Genomic DNA, 22,117 nt, shown 5'->3' with positions numbered 1-22,117 from the left:
AGCGAGAGAACATGGCGCACCGATAAGTTTGGAGGGGGTTTCAGGTGTCCGGGGAAGGAGAGGTGGAGACAAAGACTAGAGCTGTGACTCTGTTGGCTGGCTTGTCTCTGAGTCTAGCTCCTGTTTATGAAGGCTGTGTATGAGCAGAGACTTGGCTGTAAGATGTGAACGGCGAGGTGTGCCCAGGCCCACATAAAGGGCTGCATGCAATGTTGGGAAGTGCTGCACTTTCAGTTTCCTCCCCCCTCGGTTTTCCAGACTGCTGATGTGTAAAAACGTCCAGGAACAGCTGTCAACCCCCCAGATCCCGAGGAGTCAGAGGAATGCCACAGGCCTGGTTCTGAACGGAGCTGCTCGGAGGGACAGGGACGACCTGGACATGAATGGGAAGCAACTGGAGATGAACGAGCTGGAAAGGTTGTTTCTAGCATTGCCTTCCCAGGATCAACAGGATAAGGGAATAATGGTAAGGGTCCTGCCTTGACATTAATCGTGGGATTTACAGACACTCTCTCCTTTCAAACACACTCCTCTTCCCTTGATGTTTGGAGAGAGATATACGCTTAATTCCCTTCCATCCATTGAAAATATAGATCCGCTAAGCACTAATGTTTAATCCATTCCGCACTGGGAGTGTCTTTGTTCCCCAGTAGTGGCTAGTTCATATAAGAGGTTAAGAGTCTACTACAGCTGCTAGCTAGAGGAATTATTATTTTATCACAAGTGACAGAGGCTCCTGCGTTTAGTGCTGACAGTCTCAAGTTTGAACCCCATTGTCAGCCCAAAGGGGGTTGGTTACGAATGTACAACTTTATAGTGGTCGCCACAAACAGTCCTTATTCCTGGCATAGGGGGTAGAATTTAAACTGTAGATGGTAAGGGCGTCTATGTAAGATGTGCATATTCGTTCCTGGATGAACCATGTCATTTCTAAGAAGCCCAGCATCTTGGTAGTGATAGCCAAATGCAACAATTATTGTCTTTGTAATGGCATGTTTTTTCTCCTCTCAGCCAGATCACGTCCCACCTGACTCACACGATGAGACTCAGATATCTACACTTCCATTGGATGAATTCAGCATTATAGAAGAACAGCTTGATCCCCAAGCCAAAAGTCTGGCTCCTGATGATCAGGGTGGACCGCTACACAACTTTAGCCAGGAAGTCCCAGCTTTGAAACATAGTCCCATCAATGAAGGATAATTGCCAAGTCTTTAAGCCTCTTGTAGGACTCACCAAGAACCATTTCCATGTCTGGTGATGTCTTTACAATGATTTGTCAATCTCAGGTCAATTTAAGATTTCTACAGTCTGATTTTTGTTTTTGTTTTTGCTTTATTATTTCTTTTATATTGATATACAGCTTTTTTGAAGCTCTATGAAGTTTATCTTCCTGACCTGTCTCAGGCCTCTCTGTGCATTTCTTCCTACAATTGCATTATCAAGACTGGTCATAATTGTTTTTCCAATGGCTGCTAGGTAACAGACTTTACCAATTCTCCAGTCTCCATCAATGATGGAATATGGCGGAGCCTTGTTCCCTTGGCATTGCAGCCCATGTTCCCCATTAGTGGCTTTAGCACTACTTTGTGATCTACTTTTTATTTCACGATGACTGGATTAAGATGAATCCTTCTAACTTGACTCCAAAAATTCAGGCCGGGAAAGGCCACCTCTCCATGGATTTGATGGTTTTGTACACTTTCTCTATTTCTCAGGATGCTTTTTTAATGATTGAATATAAATAAGAAAAAAAAATGAGGCCTGCATGAGGGCTACTGAAAGACTTGGACAAACATCCCGAGTAGACTCAGAACCTACCTCAACCGGAATGAATGTCTTCGGGGAAGTAGCAAATATCTGTGTCTTCCTTTGTTTTCAAAACAAGTTGGTCTGCATAAGCTTGGTACTACCTCAGAAGTCATGCTCCATATCTGCCATGGTGTTGTCCTTTTTTTATGTCGTCGTCATTCTGATGTAAAGCACTTCCAAACCTTGAAAGCAATGTTCTACCTCAAGTTTTATATAGAAGTTCATTCGTTTGTGTTGTCAGACCTGCTCCTCTTTCATCTGACTGTTCTGCTCTGCTCCAATGAAACCTGTTCAAAGACAAACAAAAGGGCAGTGTGTTTGCGTTAAATCCCGATTGTGGTGACATTTCGTTAGTGTTAAAAGCTTTACATTTAGCCAAGTCGTGGTGCTTGTGTTCGGTTTTGTGTGTTGGAGTTTTATATGATTGTTCTCCTTTAATGACTGTTGTAGCAGGTTTACCACCACCAGTACCCTAAAGAGAGTCTTCACCTGCCACATTAGGGCCAAACTGGACCCTGGGGTACAGGTGAGCTGTTCCCAATTGCTCCTTCAAACCAGCGAACCCCCACATTTTCTAAGGATTGTGGGCTTGATCCTACAAGAAAGTAAGCAGTCTGGTTTTGATCCAACTACGTCAATGCTTAGTCAAGAACTAAGCATGCGTGTTTTGCTGAACCAGGATCAGAGTGCTCAGCTCCAGGCAGGATCAGTCCCCAGGGAATAACCAGTTTGTCTAATCAGAGTTCCAGTCTGACAGATTATGGGACATCAGCCAGATAGGTTAGAAGTACAGCACCTACCCTTATGCACGTTCCCATCTTTACTCAGAACCCTCAGGCTCTACCATTGGCTACGTGGAATAACACACTCCCAGCTGAGATAATGGCACTTGTTGGATACTGGAGGCACTTGGCCTTTCAACCTCATTCCTCACACATCCAAGGAGGTGCCTGATTGTCATTGACACATCCTCTGTCATGTGTTAAATGCCTCAGGGAAGTGCTTTTTGAAAGAAAAGCATATTCTGGTCCCTTCCCCCCCCCCCCTTTTTGGCTAAATACATATTTCTAAAAGATGCATTTTCTTCATTAGCTTTATTTCTTTTCAGCCATAGTGTATTACATCTTACTTTTAAAAGAAAAACCCGCTAAAACTTGAGACTTCTGAATACTTAGTATTAAAAAGCACATCAGAATGTTCAAAGGTACAGCTGGATGAGCTGCCTAATATGCCACCTTTCTGAGTGGAAAGAGTGCCTGGTGTGGTGGAGGGCCACCAGACTATTTCATTAACACTTCACTGGGAAGAACATTGGTTGTTTTGAAAGGAAAGGGGGAAATTTTTTATTACTATAGGAAAAAAAAATGGAAAAAATACAGTCAGAGGCAACATGTGTATATATATTTAAAGCAGAGAGGACAAAACCTGAGATCCTTTACTCAGTCTTTAGTCAGTCAAACTCCCATTAGCTTCAGTGAGAGCTGTGTCTGAGAAAGGCCATATTCTGAAGGCCTAAACAAGTGACTAAGGCCTTGTTTACCCTACAGGGGAAATTTGATCTAAGCTCCGCAATTTGAGTTACGTGAACAGCGTAACTCAAATCAACCTAGCTTATATCTATTGACTGTGGGGTCCACACTACGCGATGTCGACGGGAGACATTCTCCCGTCGACTCCCCCTACTCTTCTCGATCCGGTGGAGTACAGGAGTCGACGGGAAAGCGATCGGCGGTCGATTTAGCGGGTCTTCACTAGACCCGCTAAATCGACCGCCGATGCATCGATCGCCACTTGTCGATCCCCTGGTCAGTGTAGACAAGCCCTAAATGTCTGATTCTGCCCTGAACTATGCTAGTTCAGTCCCAATGGGTCAAAGCCAGACTTGGCACCATTGACTTCAACTCAGTTGTCCTCACTTGCGCTGAGGCTGAATTGGCTCATTATCATTAGTGGGGACGCACTCAGCTAACGGAGAGTACAGTCTGGCGCATGTACCTCATTGCCTGCACCTCACCATTCCGCCTACACTCTTTCACTGTTAGATGGTCATCACATTCTCTGCTGTTCAGCTGATGAGATCCCAGGAGTAAGAGACCTGTGACTGGGTGCACATGTTAATATATACTTGAGTTGCTGCCCAACAGCAAGTGAGTGTGCACCGTAGTCTGCACACTTTGCTTTATCACGAAAAACCTCTTTGCCCTTGTCTGATGCGCCACTCGTAAAGCAAGAAGCCTTTTAAAAACTGCTTCTTTTCACCAGGAAAGGGAAGGCCCGCACTGTTCAAAGGCAGTTGCTGGGTGCATCCACGCTGCGTGTAGTATTAAAAAAGGCTTAAGGGAATGGTCATGAAGAGAGCCTCCAGCAGGGATGGATGTATCACTTGGATGGGCAGCGGCTTTTTAATAGGAGGTTAGGAAATTAATACTATTTCATCAAGGCATTAAAGAACCAAGAGAGCAATTGGGGACAATTATGGTTGTCTCTCAAGCAGCTCAAAAGACTGCACTGGGCTGTGTTTTGAGCAGCTTTCCAGCCACTGGAGCTCCATTAGAGTTTCATAAGATGGAAATGAGGCCAGAATCTGGCCCAGAGATAGCAATGTAGGGACCCACTTATTTCACTCTTTTTTTTTTTTTTTTAGATTGCCTTAAAGTATCAAATTCTACATTAATTACCCTTTATTATGAAATAGAAGGTGTCAGCACTCCAGGCCATTAAAGATTCTGTTTGCTTAGCCACATGCTGTTTTGAATGGTAAAGACCGATTTCAATTTGGAAAGGTGGGAAAAAGAGACCGTTCTAAGGGCTTGTCTACATTACCAGCTGGATCGACGGGCAGCGATCGATCCAGCGGGGGTCGATTTATCGCATCTAGTCTAGACGCGATAAATCGACCGCCGAGCGCTCTCCCGTCAATTCCGGTACTCCACCAGGTAAGTAGATCTAAGTACGTCGACTTCAACTATGTTATTCACGTAGCTGAAGTTGTGTAACTTAGATCGATCCTCCCCTCCCCCACAGTGTAGAGCAGGCCTAAGTGTCCACAGCCGCAGTTTGCACAGTGCCGCAGAACTAGTTGTCAGTGTCCCCACCCACTCCAAAATTGGTCATCCCAGTTTATACGGCACCAGCATGTATGGTGACAGGATCACCGTGCTCTTAACATGGCATTGTGACAACAGGCATGGAGAAATTCCTCCTGGCAGCTTATCTTTAGGCTATTGTTGGTGGTATCTGTTGTAGACCTCATGTCCGAAGCCCTTAGAATGTAGTGTGGTCAATCGGTGCATGTTGCTGGTGACCTACCTCAGTGCAAGTGGTCAAGCAACCTGGTGGCATTGAAACATCTGTATGGCGATGCTGAAGAAAACCCAATCCACAACTCTAAACATCCAGGCCAGCCATTTCACAGGCATGTGTTTTTAAGGAGCTTATTTGTAAAGTATTTTTATACACGGTGTTGAATCAAAGGTGACAATTTCACTTTTCTTTGAAAGTGGAAAGGAATCAGGAAAGGAAACTCGTTTAAGTAAAGAATCAATTGTCTTGCCTTTTTTAAAAAAAAAAAATGAAAAACAGTTCTGCAGCTTCAGTACCTGTGGAATAGATCAGTATGTATCAGAAACATGTTTATCAGCCCCTCTTAACTAACTGTACCCTTTGGCATTTGAGTACTAAAAGAATTGTCATAACGTATATAGCACAGTGAGCAAAAATATATAACTCCCATTTCCTTTGTGCTGAAATAGATTTACTCCTCATGAAGTTAGATCTGAGGGGGGCAGCTTCCCAGAGGGTCCGATTGACCAGTATGCCATAAGCAGATGCAATGACGTTGACCTCAATTAGGTTGAGCAACATGCGCCGGTGGCGAATATGAGTCAGTGTTTATAAGTGTCCTGGCCCTTTAAAATTCCTCTTCTCCTACATGATGTCTTTTGGTTTTGTTATGTTTTGTTTTTTGCAGGATTGGAGGGGTTTTAAAGGGCCAGATCTGTATGTGAACAAACCTACAAACGCTCTCCCCCTATATGACCTCAGAGAGGTTGCTGCTCATGCTTTTACAGTATGCTGGGGGAGGTTTTTTTCCCCCTCTCCCTCCAAATTTCTTAAGCAGATTGCAAGTGAGAGTGTAACAGCTTTAAGCCAGAGCACCTATGCTCTCAGGCCCTGTGGTTTCTGAATTTAGGTTATTATTGATCAGCTGGGGATGTCTAGCTACAGAAGAAGAGTTTGCCTTGTAGGAGCCAGTTTATGCCAGTGTTTGGAAAGGCAAAGTGATGGGGAATGGAGGTGCAGGGTGACCCGAGAGTGGTGGGAATGTTGGAGCCTTATTAAAGGAGTACGGTCAGTGTGTATGGCGAAAACCCAAGGAAAGGGTTAATGTTAGTGATTTGAAGGGCTTGATAAATGTGTCTCTCTTATTTCAATCAAAACAGGAATCAGCGTCTAAGATTTGAAGTAGCTGTTAGAGAAAGCTCAAACTGCAAGGTCTGGATTTCAAACACTTCAAAGCTTGATCTCCAGATCTGGGCATTTTGGTGAGGGCCCGTCTCTAACACTTCCAGCACTCACCGGACATGTCACGAAGCAGAGCCCCCATGCCACATGCACAGCATCAGTATTACTTAGTTTACAATTTCCTACCAGAAGGAAGGAAAAAAGAAAACGATGATGTATTTCCTCGTACATTGAGTTACAACCTGGTATCAAAGAGAACCCAGACCCCCTCATTTGAACTCTTGTTTTTATTGTCTGTGTGTGTCTAATGAAGTTCAGATTGAATAAAGTACTGTTGCCAAAGTGAACACATAATTTAGACTAGCTTTCGGCTCAAAATACCTGGGGCTGTGAACCTGTTATTAGTTTAATATCACATTATTGTGATAATGTAATAGTAACACATATTTGTCACTCCTTCCTTTTATGAAAGGGAAATGCTGTGCCATTTGATTAGTTGAAATACAGTAGTATGTCAAAAATAGGGGTTTTTTTCCTAAGATGCAGAAATGTAATGGCTCGAACTGATGTTGATTATCTGTTGGTTTAAGACAGTAAAAGATATATGTGAACCTTTAAAGATTATTTTTAGATATTTAGATTTTCCTCTCTTTGAGGTTTCTTTTAAGCTCTTGTAAATCCATAGCATTGCAAAATATCCATAGACGTTTGTGATGGGCAAACCTCAAAAGGTTTGAAGGTCCATTCTGGAGAACCACCACGGAGATGTTATCCTACCTGAATTATCTAAGCCTCCTGAGTCTGCAAAACTGGACAGGAAACCTTGCAACAACTGGCATTGTCTTGTGTGTTTTTGAGTACATGATCATCCAGCTTCTGGTCAGATGGGAAATAACACAAGTAGCTGCTATCTTTTTGGCTCTTGGATGCCTCCATTTTTGATCCCAGACTGAACAGAGTAGCACAGACCTGTGCAAAAAATAAATACAAATTTATACAAATACAAATACGGCTGGCCCATGTCAGCTGACTTGGGCTCGTAGGACTTGTGCTAAGGGGCTATAATATTGCAGTGTAGATGTTTGGGCTCAGGCTGGGTTTGAGCCCAGAGTCCCAGAGCCTGGGCTCCAGCCCTGAACCTGAATGTCTGCAGTGCAATTTGATAGCCCTACAGCCCAAGCCCCACGAGCCCAAGTCAGCTGACACAGGCCAGCCACGGGAGTTTTATTGCAGGGTGCACATACCCTTAGTAACACCAATATAAATCTGGAGTAGCTTCACTATGAAGCTACTCCTGCTTTACACTGCTGTAACTGACCGCAGAATCTCGTCCAGTATATTTATCTAAGGAAAGCGTTCCATTACTTCAAATAAACTGACTTTGTTTACCATCATTTTCCTGGCTGCAGTAAGATGAAGCTGTGGCAGGAAGTATCCAAGACCTGGTTTTGATAACCCCTAGTGAGCACGACCTATTCTTGGAGATCTGTTCCCAAGTTTACCAGAGATGGCTGCTACCTCAGGGAAAATATCTGTGTTTTATGTTTAATTCAACAGGGAAGAATTTTATGCTGTGACAGGGTATTTTCATACTGTTGGATTCAGGTATTTATTTGTGAAATGTATCTTTTTTTTCTTTGTCCTTGTTTCATAAAGATGCTGGAATTTAGTAAGTGTTAAAACCAGACTGGAATTTTTAAAACTTCCACCTAGGATTAAAGAGAACAAGGATGTTACGTTGAAGTCAGCAATTAGAAAAGAAACAATACATGAAGTGCTATCACCTTAGGGCCCAATCCAAAGCCTATTTAAATCAACGGAAAGACTTCCTTGACTTCCATGGGTGGTGGGTCTGGCGTATGGTACAAAACACACAATGCATTGTGAATCTGCAACAACCTCACTATGTTTCCTGACACATTTCTCTATACTAACATAATTATACTGTGCAGTGAGTTGAGGACAAGAGTCTCTAAAGCGTTGCAGAGCCCCTACTTTGGGGAATGAATATGAATGTTTTTTTTGTGTTGGAAGCGTATGATGGTCTTTAAGAAAAAAGCAAAGCATACTATAAAATACATTTCCAAATTCTGAGCTTCATCCTTTATTCCAGACTTCTTAGCCTATATTCAAAGCTGGGTTCTTCTCTCCTCACAAGCTCTATGTCTGGTTCCTTCGTAATGCTCATGTTTTCAATGTGAATGTAAATAGTCATGAGTGCTTAGCGTACACCCTCCTTGAAATAATTTTTCACCCCACGATTTCCCATTGCCTCTTGAATATGACTCCATCATTCATTTGGTGATGACCTGTGTCCTTTCACCCTGTATGTCCATCCTGTCCCCTTCCATTCATCCCCCTCCATCCCACCCCACACACATTGTCAGTCAAAGCAAATAAAGTCTTTGCAAAGGAAGACCATTATAACCAGGAACGTCTTCTCCCATGATTTGCCTTCAAATATCTTGTCACACAGAGATCACAGCTAGGAAGATTTCAAATCCTGGAAAGACTCAGAACCACTGTCATTTTTTTAAATTGTGGTCTTTACATTTTCTGCCATGTATACTGTATGTAGGTGTCCCATTGCGTAGTGTTATGTGAGTCTCATCATGAGCGTTGCCCTTACTGTGTATATACTGTAGAAAGGAAGCGCGGGGGAGGAAGTAATCCACAGACGAGAAAATGCTGAAGGAGCTTTGACCCTGGATTGTCTCAGTTGTACAGAGCGAGTTGGCATCTCTGTTCTACATGGCCTGCTGCTCCTTTGCCATGGGTTACCTAAAACGTTGTCAGTGTTAATGTTTCATGGTTGGATGGAAAAATGTAACGGCTGGGACAGAGCTTTGGTTTATTTTTTACAAATTCTGTAGAGACAAGAATATTTAAGCTCAGAGAAGCCCAAAGTTTGAGGTACTTACAGGAAGTGTGATATTTGTGCATAGACAGACGTCTCCAGAAACAGAGCTGGGAGACGCTACTGCAGAGTTTGCTTTATACAGAAACTCACCGAGCCAGATTCCAATCTCATCCTCACGGGGGGTAAACCCGGAGGAAGTCTGCTGCTATCCATGGAGGTGAAAATGGGGCCTGGGTCTTTGAATGGCAGTCATGCTTGAGTGAGCTGTCATCATCAGCAGGCGTCATTAGTTGGTTAAAAGCAAGTGGGATTCTGAAAAGAACAGCAAAAAAGAAATAAAATTAAAAAAACCCTATACAAACAAGTGGTAAAAGGTGCGGGGGCGGAGGGGAGAGACCCCTGTGGAGATCATCTGTGCAAACAGTATTTGCAAATGTATCCCTACCAATAAAGATACATTAAAAGCAGACTAAAGATCTTATCTAGCACCTTGACGCCTGTTAATTTATCCCTGCCCCGCCCCCCAAATTTAAAAAGAGAAAACCTGGATTTGTGCCAACTAGAATGGTGATCTCACTGAATTCCAGACCGTGCGTTTGAACTCTGGCAGTGATTATGTGTGAAGTACGGTAGCATCTTCAAGGGAAAACTCTGCTATTTCAGGGCCACATTCGCCTCTCAGTTACAACAGTATCAATCCGCCATGACTCTGTAAATCAATGGAATTACTCTGGATTTATGCCAGTGTAAGTGAGAGCAGGATTTGGCCCTGGACATTTTATAAAGAGAAGGGACTTGGGGCCCAATCCAGAGCCCACTGAAGTCAGTGGAAAGACTCACATTGACTTCACTAGGTTTTGGATCCGGTTCTTTCTTACAAAGCGAAGAGGGAGTTTATTTTGATGGTATTTGCAGCATTATTGTAAACTTGTAATATCTTTACATTTGTAATAAAGTAATAATAACTATAATAAAACTCTTTGTCCCAGTCCTCTTCAGGAATAAACTGTTAAGGAAAAATAGAAACCCAAAATGCAAAGCACTTTTCTACTGTTTATTTTTTACCTTTCTTACTTTTATCTGTCTTGATATTTGAAATCCCACTGATCCTATGATTGTTAGTCCTTGTATAAAAGAAAAAAAGAAAGAAAAAAATAGATTTTTTTTTTTTTGTAGTTTGCTCTGTTTAGATTTTAGCCTGTGGCTACTTGTATAAGAAAAATAAAACTAGAATAAACTAGATCCAGTGATTCATGAGTGTTGCTTTGTTATTCTTAAATCGAAGGCAGAATTAATGAATTGTGTGTGTGGATTTGGGTTTTCAGGTGTATAAACGCAACATTCTCTTGTGGACTAAAGCGGTGGAGGGTTATTATAGATTCATAGATTATAAAGTCAGAAGGGACTGTTGTGAAAATCTTTTCTGACCTGCTGTATAACACAGGCCAAAGGACTTTGCTGAATTCATTCTTGTTTGAACTAGAGCAGATCTTTTAAAAAAAAATCCCATCTTGATTTTAAAAATTGCTAGTGATAGAGAATCCACCACAACCCTTGGCAAATTGTTCCAGTGGTTAATTACCCTCACTATTAAAAACAGACATCTTATTTCTAGCCCCCAACCTGAAGCAAATACTCACCAGCAACTACACACCACACCACAGAATCACTAACCCAGGAACCAATCCCTGAAACAAACCTCGTCGCCTACTCTGTCCCCATAGCGACTCTAGCGACGCCATCAGAGGACCCAACCACATCAGCCACACCATCAGGGACTCATTCACCTGCACATCTACTAATGTGATATATGCCCTCATGTGCCAGCAGTGTCCCTCTGCCATGTACATTGGCCAAACCGGACAGTCTCTACGTAAAAGAATAAGTGGACACAAATGAGACATCAGGGATGGTAACATCCAAAAGGAATTAGGAGAACGCTTCAATCTCCTTGGACATTCCATAACAGATTTAAAAGTGGCCATACTTCAACAAAAAAACCTTCAAAAACAGACTTCAAAGACAAACTGCAGAACTAAAATTCATTTGCAAATTTAACACCATTAATTGGGGGCTTGAATAGGGACTGGGAGTGGCTGGCTCACTACAAAAGCAACTTTCCCTCCCTTGGTATTGACACCCCCTCATCAATTATTGGGAGTGGACTACATCCGCCCTGATTGAATTGGCCCTGTCCACATTGGTTCTCCACTTGTAAGGTAACTCCCTTCTCTTCAAGTATAATAATGCCTGCATCTGTAATTTTCACTCCATGCATCTGAACAAGTGGGTTTTTTACCCACGAATGCTTATTCCTCAAATAAAACTGTTCGTCTTTAAGGTGCCACCGGAATCCTCATTGTTTTTATTTCTAGCCTGAATTTGTCTAGCTTCAACTTCCAGCTATTGGATCATGTATTAGCTTTGTCCATCAGATTGAAGAGCTCTTTGTTTGTTCCCCATTTAGGTACTTACAGACTTTGATCAAGTTCACCGCTTAACCTTCCAGGGAGAAATTGGTTGAAAATCTGAAGGTTGAAGGCAGTTTGGGTGAAAGTGATAATGAAATGATAGATTTTGTGATTCTAAGCAAAGGAAAGAGTGAGAAGGGCTGAATAAGGACAACGGACTTCTAAAAAGCAGATTTTAACAAATGGGAAGACCTGCATAGGTAAGGTCCCATCGAAAGAAAAGCTAAGGGAGAAAGGAGTTTAGGAGAGCTGTCAATTTCTCAAAGAGACAATATTAAAAATGCAACAGCAACCTACCCCAATGCAAAGAGAAGATAGGAAGACTAGCAAGAGGCGTTCTTTAATGACCTGAAAATCAAAAAGGAATCCTACAAAAAGTGAAAGCATGAACAGATTGCTCGAGTGGAATACAAATAATAGTCCAAGCATATAAGGACAAAACCAGAAAGGCTGAGGCACAAAATAAGTTACACCGAGCAAGGGAAATAAAAGACAATAAGAAGAGGTTCTAGAAATCCACGAGGAGCAAGAGAAAGACAAAGGAAAGTGCAGGTCCTCATTGGGGAAGGAGAGCTAAAGACATGACATCAAGAAGGTTGATGTGTTTAATGCCTATTTTGCTTCAGTCTTTACTAAAAGGGTAAATTGTGATGATACTTACTATTAACAACAAGGGGGAAGGAATGCATGCCAATTCTGGGTCTTCTCTGAACCCTCTCCAATTTTTTCAGCATCCTTCTTGAATTGTGGACACCAGAACTGGACACAGGATTCCAGCAGCAGTCGCACCAACGCTAAATACAGAAGTAAAATAACCTTCCTACTCCTACTTGAATGATATTCCCGACTTGTACATCCCAGGTTGTGTTAGCCTTTTGGTCACAGCACCTCACTGAGCGCTCATGTACAACTAATTAGCCACCGTGAGCCACAAATTCTTTTCAGAGTCACTGCTTCCCGGGAGAGGGTCACCCAGTAAGTATGGCCTTTATTCTTTATTCCTATAACTTTACATTTGGCCATATTAAAACATATGTTGTTGGCTTGTGCCTAGATTATCAAGTGAACCACATTACACTGTAACAGTGACCTGTCCTCATCATTACTTACCACTACTCCAATCTTTGAGTCGTCTGCAGACTTTATCAGAGATGTTTTCTTCAGGTTATTGATACAAACGTTAAAAGAACTGATCTCTACAGGACCCCCACTCGACACACACCCACTTGATCATGATTTACATTTTGGGATCTGTCAGCCAGTTTTTAAGCCATTTATTATGGACGGTGTTGATTTTGCATCATTCTAGTTTCTTAATCAAAATGTGACGTGTTAACAAGTTAAGTATAAATATCAACACTATTACCTTTATCAACCATCTGTGTAATCAATCTCTAAAAAAAATCAAGTTAGGTTGACAGGATCTATTTTCCATAAGCCAGAGTTTCCCAAACTGGCGGGTGTTCCCCCTTAGGGAGGACACGCAGAAGCATTCGGGGGGGCGTGGTGGGTCCAGGCCAGCCCCCTGTGGGGTGGGGCGGGGAGGGAGTGCCACTCTGGCCCCAGCCCTGCGCCTGGCCCCATCCCCAGCCTCAGCATGGCTCTGCTCCCGCTGCTGGCTGCCGGCCCTGGCTGCAGCTCTGTTCCCGGCCTGGGGCCAAGGCTGGGGGAAAGAGCCACACCCGGCTGCGGACCCGGTTACTAGCCCCCACCACTGCCTAGCTGCGAGTCTACTCCCATCCCCCCCCTCCGCCTTGGCTCCTTTCCCCGCCACAGCCTCGGCCCACTTACCCCTGTCCATGTCCTCTGCCCCGCTGCCTCCTGGGAGCCATGGCCCCACTCTCAGCCCCAGCTCTGGGGGAGGGGATAGCGGGGGGGGCACAACTCTCAAATTTTGGGGACCACTGCCATAAGCCCATGTTGTTTTGCATTAATTATATTCTCCTCCTTACATGCTTTATTAATGAAGTCTTCTATTGCCTCTTCCATTATTTTGCTCAGGAGCAAATAACCTGGGACCTCTGCCAGCTCTTCTAAAATTCTTGGATGCAAGTGATCCAGCGTTATTAAACTTGGTTCCTCCCAGCGTAGCAAGGCTTGGAAAAAGAAATTCTACACTGTAACTGTTCTGATTTTTTTTTTCACTTTTGTTTTACGCGTTGCTCACACATCTTGGGCCATCTGAAGCTGGTGTAAATTGGAGCCATATCAGCGAAGGATCTGGGCCCTTTGTCTCTTTAATCACTGTTAGTAAACATGTATCTTGTGAAAGTAACATCCTTTATTCTCCCTCTCACTTGCACCTGGCTCCTGGGGTAGCACCATTGACTTTAAGACTGATATGCCTGATTTACACCAATGTTAAATGAGAGTAGGATCAAGCCCATAAGCTAAAACCCAGGATCTAGAATTTTAGCTCCCAAATCCCAGCTAGCTGCACACCATCCCCCAGACTTGACCCTATAAAAACACCTGCGCTCCCCTGTGGCACTAGGCCTTCGGGAAGTGTAGCCCATGGTTCTTTGTGTTGCAGTCAGCTGACCCGCTCTATGAGGCTTTCCCAGAGACTTGTGCAAGAACTTGCCTGTCCCACTGGGCACACAGGGGGAGTGGTGGGACGGCATCAGTGGACGAGGGGCACATCTGTTGTTAAGCCTGCAGAATGGGTGGGTTACCAGCCCTTGTGAAAGCAGCCCCCCAGGCTAGAGCCTAGATCCAGCTAGATCCAGAGAGCCTGGGTGAAATGCATTAAACTTAAGGCCAGAGGGAACCCTTAGCTCAACTAGTCTGACCCCGCCCTGGCTACCCCAGACCATTACATGTCAGCCGGTTACCCCAAGCTTGAAGTCAATGGCGCTTACGCACACGTGTAAGTGCTTTCCTGACTCACGGCCAACGACAGGCCGAGGTAGTTGGAGCACTGCTCTGATTGGGAATGACGGTTCCTATGGGCCCACCGCTGCAGCTGGCTCTGGGGTAGCCCTGGGACTACGGCTCCTTGTGTGGGGCAGCCTACAGGCCTCGGGAAAGCATCCACGTCTGCCCAGGCAGCTCCAATTGCAGACTCACACTTTAGGTTGGCCTTGCTAGACCAGGCCAAGACACTGGCCTTGTCATCTGCCGCTTTGCTTGAGCGGACGTACTTTAAAGATTCCCCTCGCTGCCCCGAGGAAGAAAGGTGTCACGGCTCCTCTGCGTGCAAAGAAAAACTAGGGCCGTGCTGCTCCGAGGCGCCAGAAAGCACCAATTGTAAATACAAAGTTGTGAAGATAAATGTATCTGATAGTCAAAAATCACTGCAGTCATTGGCTTGTGGATAGTTTTACAGTCACCTGGTGGGGCCCATCATAAAGAATGAAGCTTTAGCAAAGGGCTGGGAGCAGAAATACGGCCAGCAAACGCATGAAAGGCCTAAAGGCAGCGCGGTGCCAAACCGGGGGGGTGGGGGGGGGGTGTCTATAAATTGCTTTAGAAGGTTTTATAGCTGGGGTCATAATAAGACATGACAACTTACTCTGGCCGGGGTGGGGCCGAACGGCGGTCCTGCAGACTGAGCCGACAGCGGCTCATGGCTCTGTCATGCTTAGCCAGAGTCAGGCCAGGCGGGATTTTGGGTGCTGGGCCTTAGCCGCTTCCTACAAAGTGCCCATTGGCACCAGGCTCAGAAGCATCGCTCAGGAGATTAAAGGGCGTGGGTGCAACCCGTGTGCCCAGGTCTCTGGACCCCCCGTAACGTTCAGGGCGGGTGTCGAACCAGGGCTCGGGCGTGGCCCATTATAAATACAAGCGCCATTTGGGACACATTGGTCCAGCTTTCTAGCCATCGTAGGTGCTTATCTGGCCCACAGTGCTGCAGCACCAGCCCCTCCCTCCCCCCCCCCCCCCGTTAATGCTTTTCTCCCCACTCCCTGGTGAATTAGGGCAGTGCTGTTATCCCCATTTGCTAGCTGGGGGAACTGAGGCACAGAGAGACCTGGGGACTTGCCCACACAGTCCAGATGGGAGGCTGCCCCTGCCCTAGCTCCTGCGATGACTGGGCGGGGCGGGGGGGGGGGGCAACTGGTGATGCCGTTAACCTTATGGCTGCGAGGTGGGCTAGAGCCAGCAGCCAGCTGAGCATCTACGGCACAAGGAGACAGCGTCACTCTTCTCCTGGAGCACCTGGGCAGGGCTGGCCTTTGGCACCCCAGGCACCCTCATGGGCACTTTGCCTCGCGTTGCCCCTGAGCCCCGGGGACTCCCCGGACTCCCCCTCTTCATCCCCAACCCCTGCACTGTGGCCCCCCCCCCCACCCCAGCCCCTGCAGCTCCCTCCTGCACCCCTAATTCCTGTACTGGGCCCCCCCCATGCCCCTAACCCCTGTGTGCCCCCTCCTTGCCCCAACCTCTGCACTGTGCTCCCAATACCCCTAACTCCTGCAACCCCCCCTTCCTGCGACCATGTGGGGAAATTGACCTGGCTGCCCACTCCCCCGCCCACACCTGGAGAGCTGCTCCTACATGCGCGCCCTAGGGGGCTCTGAGAGTGGGGCGCGAGGGGCTCCCTGCGTCCAGGTCACTTTCCGATCTGTGTATCACCGCACACCTGTGCCGCCACTGGGCGGGAGCAGGGAGAAATCTGGGCACGCCCCCATGAGGCGCTCCCCTGCCAGCTGGGCGCTGTTTCAGATTCTACACTGGCAGCTCACACCCCTATGCCGCCCCATGGTGCCCCCTATTGACGGCGCCCTGGGCAGTCACCCGGGTGGCCCACCCCTAAGGCCGGCCATGCCCCCTGGGCCCGAGAGTAGCTGGTGGACAAAGGTGCTCAGGTGGGACGAAGCACAGAGGGGGCTTTTCTGCCGCGTCCTGCAGTTGCCCCGGCCCTTGGAGGTGCTCCAGAGCCTCTCCGGGGTGGGCGAAGGCATGGCCAGGCAGTCCCGCCATTGGCATGAGGCTACGGTGGATGTGAGCACCAGCTGCTGAAGTACCGGAACAAGGATGGCACGATCCGCCCGCCTAAATCCCTGCCTTGGCGCAGGAACGAATCCCCCCCCCACCCCCGCCCCAAAGACTGGCTAGGTGACGAGCCCCAAGTCACACGGGCAGTTTGGGGACGAGGCAGGCACTAAACCCAGGTGTCCTGAGTCCCACCCGCAATGCCTCGATTGGCCCAATGACATGTCACTCTTCTCACTTGCCAGTGGCCGTTTGGGCCCTGACGCCGTTGGCTTTGTCAGCATCGTTTGGGCCCTGCTGCGTGGTCTGCAGGTGCAGCAGTCTCAGCAGGGGTTGAAGGCTGCAGGGACTCCTCCCCTGGCACTGAGCGCAAGACCAGAGCAGAGACCCTGCCCTCGTGACCGGGTTGAACCGACAGCCTGGCTCAACCCAGCCGGTTGCTTGACACACGCAGCGAAGTATGGTGACGCTGCCCGTTCTATGTAGCACACACCTGGGGGTGGGACTCAAAAATCGACAGCAACAAAGCCTGTGCAAGCTGTTGCTGGCTCATGGAACAACCTTAGGAATTTGGGGGGTCAAATCCTGCACCACCCCCCCTCCCCCCGGTCAGGCTCCGAGCCAAGACCATGGGCTTGGTCCCTGAGTGAGGCGGAAGGCTGCACAGCTGGCCTGCAGCCTTGCAGGAGTGTGGTGTGGACAGTAATTTTTAACCAGCAACCTGGGTGCAGCCGGTTAGAGGCACAGTGGGAGGAGTTGTGTTTTGTTGCCAGGGCCTGGAAATGCAGTGGAATTAAATGGTCTGAGTCTGCGCAGAATCACCCCCCCCAAGAGACAGAGGCGCAGCTCAGCCCGAGGAAGTGGCAACATTGGCTTTTTCTCATCTTTACACCTCTGCGTGCTGGGCTGCTCCGGGGAGTGAGCCCAGCCCAGAATCCCTGTCGTGCCATGACCACTCGGCTGCGCCATGCCAGGCCCCAGTGGCAGGGCTCTGGGTTGTGCAGGGAGAACGCTGGCCAGCTAGTTTCAGTGCATTAATGGCTCCTCGGCATCACTGAGGGGAGGGGGACAGAGCCTGTCTCCCAACGATCAGCGACAGGTGGGTCCCAGGGCCAGCCAGAGGCCATCAGGCCACAGAACGATGGAGGGGAAGAGAGGGCTGTTATAGAAACCAATTTATAGCCATCTGCTTATTGACTGGTGATTCAATGACGAGGAGTCAATTTGGGTACTGCAGTCAGATGCTCATTGCTCATCGACATGAACCGTCAGACCTTGCGCCTCAGGGGAGCTGAAGGAAATCAATTTCCATTGCCAACAAATGGACCCAGCGGTCACTAAACACCACCGGTTGGGCTGGGCGCCTCAGAGCCGGCATTCTCACCGCACGCTGGCTCACTTCCACCTGTCACAGTGTCCCCACACCCCCGGTGAGTGAGTGGATGAAGCTCGCTTGATAGCATTTTACCCATGTGTCAATGACAACACAAGGTAATAGGCCGGGGAGAATCAAGCCTTGAAAGCTGACCTTGTTGAGAGAACGCAGCAGGGAACTGACGATGGAGCTGAAATGCCAGCCTCACTCTGCGGCTCGTTCGTGATGTCAACTCATCCGGCTGGTTTCCAAAGAAAGGCTAACCCAGGTGATGAAGGGACCAAGCTACCACCAAGAGCCGTCCTTAGAAACACATGGCGCTTTCTCAAAGGCAGCACAAAGCCCAGTGTCCTGTTCGGCCTGCCCCTTCTGCGCCTGGCTCACCCGGCTTGCTGCCCTTGGGACATCACCTCCCGCCTTCCCGAGCCCCGTTTCAAAGGGGTCTGCGAGGCCCTGGCCAAGTGCTTTAGCAATGTCTCCTGTAAGAACTCATGCGCTCCGAGCGGGGCACTTGCTCATTTGCCTGCCAAGCGGTACCCGGGGTGGAGGCGGTGTTGCGCCAAGTAAGCGCTCCGGCATGCTTTGGGAGCGCTGCGCTCCTGGCACGGCGGGCAGGCGCCGCCCTTGGCAGCCGGGTGCCAGAGTTCCAGTGGAAAGCTCGGGCCTATGGAGCCTACATTCGTCGACCCCAATGCTGAAACAAACCAAGCCCCCAACACCAACAGGCGGGATTTTTAAAAGGAGCAAGGTGCCAGCCTGGTGGAGTGCCACTCCGCTGAAGGGAGTGTGAATCTGGATGCCACACTGTGGAGAATTAGCATTACCTGGCATGCTGAGGTAAGACCCATTCTGCTGGCTTGGAGTAAGAATTTAGCATTAAATAACCCTCCACATGTCACGTTGGTTACCTGTGGTGGCAAAGAGCAATGCATATTGGGCTCTTTCAATCCCCTGCAGGGAGGGGACAACCCTGCTTCTTCACTGCTCCTTTCAGCTCTCCTTGTTGTTTGAAAGTGAGCGAGAGAGAGAGAGCATGCTACACTGACAATAGAGATGGGGCCAAACCAATATCCTAGCACCAAACAAGCCTGAAATTTGGGGTGTTTAAAATCCAGGTCCGAGTTTTGCAATCTGACCCCCCCCCCCCAGCTCCTTCCAAAGGCCCCCATGCGGTTGTCGGAGAGCACCGAAGCCACATAAAAAAATTGGGGAAACAACAGGAAAGAACAAGGCTACATCTTTGAACCATCAGCTCAAAGCTTTTTCGCGTCCATATGGTGGGGATAGTGTGGGAACCAGCTACAGGCCAGCGCCAGCTGGCTTTTGACTATTGCAAAGTACGCTGACTTGACAAGTTCAAAGGGATTTGGCTAAGGGTTCAGAGTTCAAATAAGAGCACTTTCAAGTCGTCCCTTCCTAGGACTTTTACTGCTTCCAGATTGAGCAGGACTCCATGTGGCTAATTCATCTGATTCTTAGAGATAAGTTTCCAGTGTGGTGCGCGGGGAATTAGCCTGGCAGCCCTGTGATCGCTCATGGGAAAGTCCAAGCTAATACCCTGTGCACGTCACTTAAAATGTCGCCCACAAAGCCCGCTGGGGCTTCAGGGCACTTACTGTAAAAAAGGGGGTTGTAAATTATCAGAGAGCACCACAAACGGACACCGCTCCCTCCTGCTGAGCCAGCAGGAGGCGCTGCCTGCCGGAGACACTGACATGGTGGAGGCGTTTAGGGGAGTGGGGCATTTCATACCTTTTTGGGCCCCATTCTGCCTCTGGGAGCAGGGCACTTCAGTGAGCAAGGCTGGCAAAACCCAGCCCTCACTACTTACGTTACAGCTCGACTCTGAAAAACATCCATGTGCTGTACAGTCAACTGCTTTGGCGGCGGGAGGGGGTCTGTTCCCCCCATGCGGTCAGATTTACATCCCCTCGCTCTGTGGACAAAAATCAGCTCTTTTATCCCTGGCTGAGCACACCAGCTGCAGGCGTGGAAGCTGGGACACTGTCAGTGGGATGATTAACTTAGTGCCAACGGCAGGGTCGTATCCTGCCCTCAGTTACACCCATTTCATGGTGGCATCGAGGACTGCAGCCCTGACTCTGCTTTACACCAGTGGTTTCAGTTGAGTTACTCCTGATTTACACTGGTGGGAGAGGAAAGTCAGGCTCAGAACCCAGAAAAATGTAGGCCCGGGACTTCAGAAAGGATGCTGATAAATGAGAGAGGGGTCAGGAAAGAGCCACAAGAATGATTGTTTAGAAAACATGCCTTATAGGTATAGCCCCAAAGAGCTCAATCTATTTGGCTTAAGAGGATGTTAAGGGGTCACTCAGTTACAGTCTCTATATAATGACATGGGGAACAACTGTTTAATAATGTGTGTCACACTGTTGGAGTGGCTCACGAGCGAGAATACCAACCTAACGGCAGACGGTTAAGAAGCAGGGCACAAACGCCTGTCTGGTTGTGAGGTCTAGAACAGAGATGTCCAATAGAAATTCAATGCTAGCCACACTTGTGGTTTTGAATTTTTCTTATTAGCCACATTATAAAAAAGCCACATTAAGCCACATTAATAAAAAAGCCACATGCATTAGCCACAATCGAATAGCCTATTAGCCACATGTGGCTAGTGATGAACGTATTGGACACTGCTGGTCTAGAATTAGATTTCACCAACCAAGTAACACGTGTAAACTCCTAAGGCACTATACAGCCTTAAAATGGAGACACAGACAAGCACCTTGGGCATTCCGATCTATGCAGCCCCCAAGCAAGCTTAACTCCGTGACAGATGGTCACTTTACACCAGCGATCACAAAATATTCAGGTTACTTCCAGTCCGAAGGACACATCACTTATCCGAGGTCAATTTGCACCATAGATTTCCCACCAAAGACAACACTTATAGCCAATCCTGTAATAAACTCACTAAAGATTTATTAACGTGAAAAAAGAAATGAGTTATTTACAAGGTAAAACCAGATAAAGACACACACACAACTGAGTTGCAGTCTTAAGTTTCAGATGGTCATAGCGCGACTGAAATATCCCAGCTCTGTACATCCATTAGGTTAGTCCTGGTGAGCTCTTGCTTTTGTTTAGGAATCTTTGCTCCTTAGAGTCCAAACGGCATAAAGAGATCCTAATCCCTTCTGCTCTGAGATTTTTATCCCCATTCTCCCTAGGGACCAAGCTTCCGCACATGACCTCTTCCTTGGTGGGTAGGGGAAGCCATCAAGAAAGTCTTTGTTCCACTATGGCCCATTTGGATTCAGTCGTCCTTCCTGATGGGCAGGAGAGAACACCGTTTTTCAGGATCCAGCATTTTGCATTGGGTGAAGTTTTTCTGGTTTGGTGAGTTACAGAGTTTCAGAACAAACATTTTATAGTTCTAGAGCAAACGCCTAAGTATGACCTTATAGTGGGGGATACAAATATTATATGCAGGATTAATACATGCAGCATCCGACAAGCATTCCATAGAGTCTAAACACATTCTTAGAACACGAATATTTATATCAACCCACAGGCCAGCCAGACCAGTTTCCAGCCATGCATTTGCCAGTGTTTGGTAAGGCCCGGGGCCTTGGCATGAGCTGGCACCTGCTCTACCAGCATCCTGATAAGCTCTCCAATCTAGCAAAGAGATAACATGATCTAATGGCTGGAAGTTGAAGCTAGAGAAATTCAGCAAGAAAATAAGGTGTAAATATTTAACAGTGAGAGTAATTAACCATTGGAACAACTTAGCAAGGGTCATGGTGGATTCTCCATCACTGACCATTTGTAAATCTGGATCGGATGTTTTTCTAAATGATCTGCTCTAGGAATTATTTCAGGGAGGTTCTTTGGCCTGTGCTATACAGGAGGTCAGACTAGAAGATCACAATGGTTCCATCTGGCCTTGGAATCTATGAACCTACGATAATGGATCCTATGTGTAAAGACCTTAGTTCTCCATCTCCCAGTGGACAAAAAATTAATACAATCCCCATTGGAAACAAAAGGCTGTTGAGTAAAAAAAAAAAAAAAAAAAAAGACTTAACTTTGTTACCAGCACAAAATTCTCTGTTACTCACACACTCTAGGGCACCCACCTGTTCTTAGGGCTCAGGTGTAACCCCGTTTAGGCACCCCTCACCCTCCTGCTTCTATCAGCTCAGGCGTAACCTTACCCTCTGCAGGTTTGCA

At 47.0% G+C, this 22,117-nt stretch overlaps 1 protein-coding gene across 1 annotated transcript in view; it reads left to right on the top strand.

Moving 5' to 3' along the window:
* The window catches only part of IGDCC3 (immunoglobulin superfamily DCC subclass member 3), a 183,415-nt gene extending 179,513 nt beyond the window's left edge, over positions 1–3,902 (top strand). The window contains exons 13-14 of the mRNA XM_077829340.1: positions 259–466; positions 3,855–3,902. Coding sequence (XP_077685466.1) covers positions 259–466; positions 3,855–3,902 — 256 coding nt within the window. The remainder of the gene's footprint in view (positions 1–258; positions 467–3,854) is intronic.
* The last annotated feature ends 18,215 nt before the right edge of the window (positions 3,903–22,117 follow it).

The sequence above is a fragment of the Eretmochelys imbricata genome, chromosome 10, assembly GCF_965152235.1.
Source record: "Eretmochelys imbricata isolate rEreImb1 chromosome 10, rEreImb1.hap1, whole genome shotgun sequence".
Lineage (NCBI taxonomy): Eukaryota > Metazoa > Chordata > Testudines > Cheloniidae > Eretmochelys > Eretmochelys imbricata.
Note: the sequence above shows the minus strand (reverse complement) of the source record. Positions and strands in the feature narration are given on the sequence as shown.